Source organism: Camelina sativa, chromosome 19, assembly GCF_000633955.1.
Source record: "Camelina sativa cultivar DH55 chromosome 19, Cs, whole genome shotgun sequence".
NCBI lineage: Eukaryota > Viridiplantae > Streptophyta > Magnoliopsida > Brassicales > Brassicaceae > Camelina > Camelina sativa.
In genome coordinates this window covers 12,725,681-12,734,239 of record NC_025703.1, presented here as the reverse complement: position 1 = coordinate 12,734,239, position 8,559 = coordinate 12,725,681, and the positions used below count along the sequence as shown (strand labels likewise).

At 34.3% G+C, this 8,559-nt stretch overlaps 1 protein-coding gene across 1 annotated transcript; it reads left to right on the top strand.

Moving 5' to 3' along the window:
- Positions 3,028–6,164, top strand: LOC104766184 (meiotic recombination protein DMC1 homolog). Its single transcript, XM_010490019.2, has 15 exons — positions 3,028–3,169; positions 3,324–3,406; positions 3,835–3,926; positions 4,023–4,094; positions 4,191–4,229; positions 4,382–4,439; positions 4,520–4,565; positions 4,644–4,689; positions 4,863–4,924; positions 5,024–5,090; positions 5,171–5,263; positions 5,361–5,429; positions 5,517–5,595; positions 5,700–5,866; positions 5,973–6,164. Exons 1-15 carry the CDS (start codon positions 3,153–3,155, stop codon positions 6,015–6,017), a joined length of 1,035 nt encoding a protein of 344 aa, XP_010488321.1. The 5' UTR covers positions 3,028–3,152; the 3' UTR covers positions 6,018–6,164.

The following is an 8,559-nucleotide window of genomic DNA, read 5'->3' as shown; positions in this document are numbered from 1 at the left end:
GTTCTGAAAAATATTATAAGTCTTACAATTGCTTATAACCCTTTCAAAAGAACATTTTTGATATTTTTTTTTACAAGACATTAAAGTATTTTGTAGGAAAAAAACTTTTTTAAAAAAATGGTATTTGAATATAATTTTAACCAATAGAGGTGATACCTAAGTGAGCTCATATGGAATATTCTCATGATCTATTTAAAGTGCATTAATATATATATATATTATATATATAATTATTGACCCAAGTGCCAGTCTTTGTCACACAGAAAAAAATATATTTTAGTTTTTGTAAAGCTAAACTATATAATTATCTATGTGCATACATAATCCATGCTTAATTACCGACTACACATGTTTTACGACCATTTGTTCTTGTAATCTACCACGATGCCAATTACCGTTGTAGTAATTAATAGCTCTAGAGACGTTACATCAACCTTTTTTATTTATATAATATAAATAGCTTTTAACATGTAACAACAAAAAAAAAAAATATAAATCTGGAAGATGTGTAATAAATAAAGTACTATGTGAAACTGATGTGATTTAATTGTTTATTGCTGTAAATGTATAGAAAGAGAATTAGATAATAAAACAAACTTTCCTCAAAAAGATTCCTTATCACTAACAATGGGATGATACCATTTCTATGCAAAACTTACTCCAAATTCGATAGGTTCTGGGCAAGCTGTTGGTTTGTGGCAGCTACGCGATATTGCATTGCAAGCTATTGAAAATTATTGATATGGACAATCCTTTGACAACGACTTTTTTTTGTATTTGGTAGAAAGATAAAAAGGCAAAACCTCTTATTGGCTTAGAAGTTTTTCATTTTCGTTGTTCCCTTTTTAAGGTTTTTAGTTTGGCACCAATAAGTCAACAACACTAATTGCAAATGAAAATAGTAAAGATATTTACTTAAATAAGCTTCAAGCTGATGAACTATATTTTCCAGTTTAGTGACGTGTGTGACAAAGTTGTTAATAAAATTGGTTAATGTACGCAAAAGAATAACTTATAATGGTTTTTAGTATTATATACATACTTAATTTTGTTTTTAGTAATACTTAGATACTATATTTCTTGTCCGATAATTACAATGCATAAACAAGTTAAATTTGAAGCCATATTATTTGGTTTGGTACCAATAAGTCACAACACTAATTGCAAATGAGAAGGGTATATAGATATTTTGCTCACATAATTAAGCTTCATGGTGAAGAGAAAAGTTTATATGCCTAAGGTCCCTTTTTGTTAATTAACATCGTTTATAAGTCTAAGCAAGAGACAAAATCATCTGTGAGTTTACTTGTGTTTCAATGATTAACTTGGTAAAAAAAATAGTATACATAAATATCCCCGCTTGAGTTGTTAGATGTATACACGACTTGAGAAGGAGAAGGTTAGGCGTACAAATTATACAATTAATTACTATAATATCATAATTAAATAAATTATATTGTCAATTATTAATTCCAAAAGAAAAAAGATTATAGATACTCACCTTTACATAAACAAATATTTTTTTTCATAATAACGTCTTTGAATTTTTTATTAATTTATGATAATGTTAGTATAATTTTATTTAAAATTAGTTGGACAAGTAGTAAAACTATTACGTATGAGATTACAAAATATGAAACAAATATATTTAAGATATTGTTACTTTTTGAAATATGAGATAAAATTAGTTTTCAGTTATTTTTTTGAGAATTATGTTTTATTAATTTTTAGTTTAAAAAAAAAATTAAATAAGATATAAATTTGATACAATGCATATTTTTTTTTATATGAAAATTAAAAATGTTACGCATTGGGATTGAGTGCATAAAATTAAAATTTAATTTTATTATCATGTAATATATACAAAACAATTGTATTGCAAGATGGAGTGTGAGTTTAAAAAATAAAATCAAATAAAATAAAATTAACATTTTGAATACAACTAAAATTTCACATATTTTCCTTATATCCGCGTTAACACGCGGACCTAATCTAGTGTAATATAAAAATATACTATACAAAATTTTGAAATTTTTAGGACAAAAATTATTTTTAAAATCTTTAGGACAAAAAATTATATAAAAGAGGGTATTTTGTAATCCACTTCTTTTGATATGGGGAGATTCGTTGGGCATCCATGTACTCTTTCAATCGACACTATTCTGTCTGTATCTAGCCAACCACATATACCTTTACAATAGAGAGCTTCCATATGTTTCTTTTTCTTTTTAAAAACAAATGTGATATAATATAATTAAGCATATATATATATATATATGCATACAAGATGAACAAGAATGGTCGTCATGTTACTTAATGTCATGAACGACCCTGAATAATCCGTTGGTTCATTGAAGAAATGATACTTGACAGTATATGAGGTGTAAAGTACTTAGTTATATATTGACCTAGAAAAATCTTTTTTCTTTTTTAGTTTGATTTATGTTTTGATTATAATTGAAATTTATACATTTTAGCTATACATGATCCTAGCTTGACTTTTTGGTTTTCAGGGTTACCACACTAAGGTTCATATCACTTTGTTATATACTTATATGACATTACATGTGGTCGTATCGACGTTGAGACTTAACACCACACCTTTCTTAGAAACTTTTTTTTTTTTTTTTTTAACAAAGTCTTAGAATAAATCTCATTGGAACGAAATCATGAAAGAATGTGGTGTTAATGGCCTGATTCAAATTGTTTGTTCAGCCTATCTCCCAATGGGTGATCGGGCTAGTTAGTTAACTGGGCCTATGGGCCTAAATCCATCCGTATATATTTCTAAGAAATGTGTTAAATGTATAACGTGCGCCGTTGTGAGGCAATGCAAGTGGTTGATTTTTTTCACGCAGCTTCCTTATCTGACCGTCCATAAGAATGATTATCACTACGACGTGGCGGAATCACAGCTGTTCAATTTTATCACGCAGTGCACAGTGTAAACAAATTCAGTTGCGGAACCCAAATGTTCAATTAAACGAAATTTGAAGAATGCTTTTCAATTCCGAAACCCGCCATTAAAAGAGACCTTGAACCCTCGGAAGCAAATCCCAGCGAATATTTTTCAAATTTCGAATTTCAAAACCTCTCTCTCTATCTCTCTCTTACTCTCTCGTTTCAAGCTTAGAGAATCCTAGTGCGAGAAAATGTTGGCTGCTCTTAAGTAAGTGATCTCTCTTCTCTCCCTCTCTCTCTCTCTCTCTCTACTACGATTCTTCTTCTACTTCTCCGTTCATCATTTAGGTTCTCCGTTCATCGTGTATCTGCTTTCCTTCTTCTCGTGTTGTTTAATTTTTTTTTCCGATGATGATTCATAGAGCTGAAGAAGCGAGCCAGATGCAGCTCGTTGAGCGTGAAGAAATCGATGAAGACGACGATCTGTTTGAAGTGATTGACAAATGTAAGATTCTAAACTCGCTTTACGCTTTTCGGATCTTAGGTTTCTGCTTGGTTTCTAGCTAATTTCTTCAAATTTCGTTTCGAATAATCTTCATCATCTGTTTTTGGGAGTCGTCTCTCTGTGTTTTCATCTCTTCTAATTTTGCGCAATTTGTTTATCTAAAAACTTCGCTGCTGGTGAAATCGCTGGGTCTTTTGAAATCGGATCTCGAATCGTTCATCTATACCTCTGTTAGATTTCGAATTTAAGATACATATTGATTTCTGAGCATGGATTCTCCTTGATAGCGATTAGGTTATGGTTAAGTGTTAAATCTACACCTATTTCGTCTACTGTTTGTGAAATTCGAGTGTAGTTCGATTTCTGTATCTGGCTCAAATCTGTAGCTGATTTTGACATCGTACCTTCTATTTTTTGCTTGTGCACAGTGATCGCTCAAGGTATCAACGCTGGGGATGTGAAGAAACTACAAGATGCTGGGATCCATACCTGCAATGGTCTCATGATGCATACCAAGAAGGTATAAACCAGCTTGTTAAGCATCACTCGTTGGTTATATAGACTATGTGAATGTTGGTTGCATGAGTTTATTGTTTAAACCTTCTGATTGACACAGAACCTCACTGGAATCAAAGGTTTATCAGAGGCCAAAGTTGAAAAAATCTGTGAAGCTGCTGAGAAAGTTGTGGTTAGTTTAAACGTTTCCCATCTGTTGTTTCTATATCTATGTAATGTAACTTCCTGCAATTGCTTCATTTTAATTGTCAAAACGTTTCTCCTTCAGAACTTTGGATATATGACTGGAAGTGATGCTCTTCTAAAGGTTAGACTCGTTGATTTTACTGAGGTCTAGAAGTCTGTCTTGCATCTAAGTCTTGTTGCTTGATCCCACTAACAGAACCATAAAATTCCAATGGCTTATTCAACATTTCGTATATTAGCTATTGAAACCTTCAAGTTGTTTTTTGTTTATAGAGAAAATCAGTTGTGAAAATCACTACAGGGTGCCAAGCTCTCGATGATCTCTTAGGAGGTATACTAAGTTTTGCTTTAACTGGTTGCCATCTTGAGCACTAAGAGTTCTGATTTAACTGTTTCACAATGCTTTGGTAGGTGGAATTGAAACCTCAGCCATCACAGAGGCTTTTGGGGAATTCAGGTGAGAAGCAATTGATCCCAGCTCTAGAATTTTCCTGTCGATTAGTTTGTATTCTTATAGAGTTTAACTTTATTTCAGGTCTGGGAAAACTCAGTTAGCACATACCCTTTGTGTCACTACGCAGGTTTGTTTGTTTGTTTTCTACTGTCTCAATATGAATTAACTTGTATGGTGTCTTGATCACCTCACCTCTCAAATGCATGAGATGAGATTTTACTTTCTTTCAGCATTAAGCCACTGAGATTCTATCTCTCTCTCTGCCATTGGTATATTCAGTTTAGTATCTATGTTATGCAGCTACCTACAAACATGAAAGGAGGAAATGGTAAAGTGGCTTACATTGACACTGAGGGAACCTTGTATCCTTAATATCTTATAGCAAATCTTCTGACAAGATCTTGTAGAATCATTTGAAGCTTTCTAGTCCATGATTTTTCCTTAACCATTAAATTTTGTAGCCGCCCTGATAGGATTGTCCCAATTGCTGAAAGATTTGGAATGGATCCAGGTGCAGTGCTTGACAATGTAAGCATTATTAAGCTCACATCTTTACTTACTCTCAGCCTCAGGAACTGCAATTGACATTCAGAATCTTAATGTAACAGATCATTTATGCTCGTGCTTATACATATGAGCATCAGTACAACTTGCTTCTTGGCCTTGCTGCAAAAATGTCTGAGGAACCATTTAGGATTCTGGTAAGCAAACACATCTGTTTATCTTAGTTTAGTTATCCATCCGTCAAAAATCAACACGAATATGAACTAATTTAGCTGAGTTTACCATGTTTTCCAGATTGTTGACTCAGTCATTGCTTTATTCCGAGTCGATTTCACTGGAAGAGGAGAACTCGCAGACCGCCAGGTTAACTTTGCCTCCCACACATTACTACAGCTTAAAAGCATTGACACAATCTGGCTTTGCTCAATAAGTAATTTATCTATGTTGCAGCAAAAACTAGCTCAGATGCTTTCCAGGCTAATCAAAATCGCAGAGGAATTCAACGTTGCTATCTACATGACCAACCAAGGTTTACTTTACACTAGTGTGATATAATGTCATATAGCATTGATTCTTTTGGTATCTTGGTTGCACTAACTTGACAAGGATCACTGTTTAATTTGGTGGTTGCAGTCATAGCCGACCCAGGCGGTGGGATGTTCATATCAGATCCAAAGAAGCCAGCAGGTGGACATGTTCTAGCTCACGCAGCCACAATCAGGCTCTCGTTCAGGAAAGGCAAAGGAGAGCAACGTGTCTGCAAAGTCTTCGATGCTCCTAATCTCCCTGAAGCTGAAGCCATATCCTTTTTTTACCAAATCCACACACAGACACACTTGTTTTGATTTTGATTACTCATCCATAATGAAATGACTTATATTTGTTTTCCTTAACAGAAGAAATCACATTTTCCAGATTACTTCGGGAGGCATTGCAGATGCGAAGGATTAGAGCGAGCGAGATCTTTCATGCCTTAATTACCAGCGAGCTCTTTCATGCCATAATTACCAAATCATGACTGATATTTAACTTTGCTGCTTGTTTCTATTATGCGTTATTAAGCCCCAAACGATTTATACAAAGGGAATTTATTTTACTCGTGACTGATAGATATATGCATCGAATCAGAATATTAATAGAGTTATTTTTATTCTTAGCTTCTTCTTGTTACCAAATAAGACGATTATTATAGCGTAGTACAAAATCAATCTGTGTATCTGATAAAAGCTGCAAACAAAACAACTATGGTTTGTTTGTAATCATCAAAGTTGTTTTAGGAGTTTGCTTTAATTATTTTATCAATAATTACTAACAAAATTTAAAACTGCTGCAGAACAATAAGAGTACCATTAGTCCTTAAAGAGTGGCTCCAGTGAGCAATATCATGAAAAGAGTTAAGAGTGATTAAATCTCAAATATGTGGAACACAGACAAAAGAGTCCAATACAGATAAAAAAAAAGAAAAAGAAACCAGATTATATATTGATATAAATAATACTAAACAAATAAACATTAAAATCAAGAAGAGTATACATAAAAATAAATTAAGCTCAGCTCTGTAAACCGAGACTTGATAACTTCGTTATCTCCTTTTTGATAACCTCGTTATCTCCTTTTTGATTTATCTCCTTTTTTTTTCATAAGCTTTTCAAGAGAGATAAGTTCTAGCATGTTTCGATTATATTGACAGTTTTCTAAACTGCTTTGTCTTTTCCTTTTGAATCGTGGAGGTTGCTTGATTTCCACTAAACTTGGAACATAATTAGGACACACGAATGGCATACATCTTTGGTAGCAAGTTACTCTTCCGAGATCAACGTATGCAATGTGTCCAGCCTCTCCAATGACGAAAAACGTGTCGGGCTTCCACGCTGAATCAAAAATCATGGCGACTTTGTTCACCTCGTCAATGAAGAAACTCCCTTTACAAATACCAATATGGCGGCAGTTTCCACATCCAAAGCCAAGAAGTTGCTCCACGACACCTCTTCGGCCTCAATCTTAGTCGTAATCCGTAATCCATACCTCAACAAGACCATTCTGATATAGTAAAGCAGCAAGCTTCTCTTCTCTAACACAAGATAGTGCCGTCATAAAATTCCTAGCTGGGGGTAATTGATGAAGATGTATTGGATGGCTGAAGTAGTGTATGTGTGATTCAAGACGTGATACATGATTGTTGTTGTTTTATGTGCGTGAGAAGTTTCTAGAAGGTCTGAGAAGACAATATTGAAGGAGGGTTTGAGGATGAATTGAAGAGAAAAACTACTATTTATTGGGTTAATTAAATTGGAGTTTTACAAGGAAAAAGAAAATAGCAAAAAGGAAAAAGTCTTTTTCTTATGGAATTTTGGAAATCTTCTCCTATGGTGATTAAGAAGTCTTTGATGGGTATATAAGGAGGTGTTGGGCACGTCCCAGAGAGGTAAGAGAGCTGAGGCATAAAGGTTAGAACCCTAGAGAGCTTTATGTTGGTGTGCGGCTTAGTTTCGCGGTTTGGTGCTTGTGTTGTTCAAGCTTCTTTGTTCGTTGGTGTGACATGTGTGTGAAGGTTGCTCAAGAGAGTTAAAGATTGAAGTCTAGGCTCAGGGGGAGTTTAGCCCAAGGTTAGGTTATCTTGGTTTGAATCTAGGCTCGGTGTGAGTTTAGTTAAGGGTAGAGATTTATCCTTAAGATTTCATGTTATAGAACGGAGCGGTGAATCAAGAGGGTTGTGCTTGATTTCCGCGTTTGCGAATAGATTGTATTTGCTTTCTTGTTCTAGTGGAATCGAAATCTGGACGTGGTCCCGGGGAGTAGGAAAAACCGAACCTCGTTAACAAAGTTCTTGTGTTCTTTACTTTTTGCACTTTATTATTGCCTCATCCGCATTTACAAGTGGTATCAGAGCGGGTTCTCGATAGAGATTCAGTCTAGTTTCGGGTAGATCAAGGGTGAGGGTAGTCCAGGATGTAAGGCAGAGCTTTGAATCAGTTGTGATGAATTCATACAGAGAAGGCACGTCTATGTCAAGACCACCGTTGCTTGATTCAACGAATTACGGATATTGGAAGGTTCGTATGCAAGCGTTTATTAGTAACCTTGATGAAGATTGTTGGAATTCGATTGAGCTTGGTTGGAAGCCCCCTAAATTCGTGGATGATAAAGGAGTTGAGTGTCTTAAGCCAAGAGATAAGTGGACTACTGCAGAGAAAAAACTATCAAGTTGTAATTCTACAGCCAAGACTGCGATTTACAATGCTATTGATTCAAACCACTTCAAGTTGATTTCTCAATGTGTATCAGCTCAAAAAGCGTGGAAGTCATTGGAGAATATGTTTGAGGGTACTTCAAGTGTTAAGAGAACAAAGCTGAATATGTTGGCATCACAATTTGAGAATCTAAGGATGGAAGAAAAAAAAATTGTGGCTGAGTTCAGTGCTAAGTTATGTGATATATTTAATGAAGCTTTTTCTCTTGGAAAGCAGTACAAAGACAAAAAGCTTGTGAAGAA

What these genes read in the sequence shown, in the direction of transcription:
- LOC104766184 (XM_010490019.2), top strand. An exon ending in TCATGATGCATACCAAGAAG is followed by an intron (nt 3,927 to 4,022) that starts GTATAAACCAGC and finishes TGATTGACACAG; the next exon opens with AACCTCACTGGAATCAAAGG. An exon ending in GAGGCTTTTGGGGAATTCAG is followed by an intron (nt 4,566 to 4,643) that starts GTGAGAAGCAAT and finishes ACTTTATTTCAG; the next exon opens with GTCTGGGAAAACTCAGTTAG.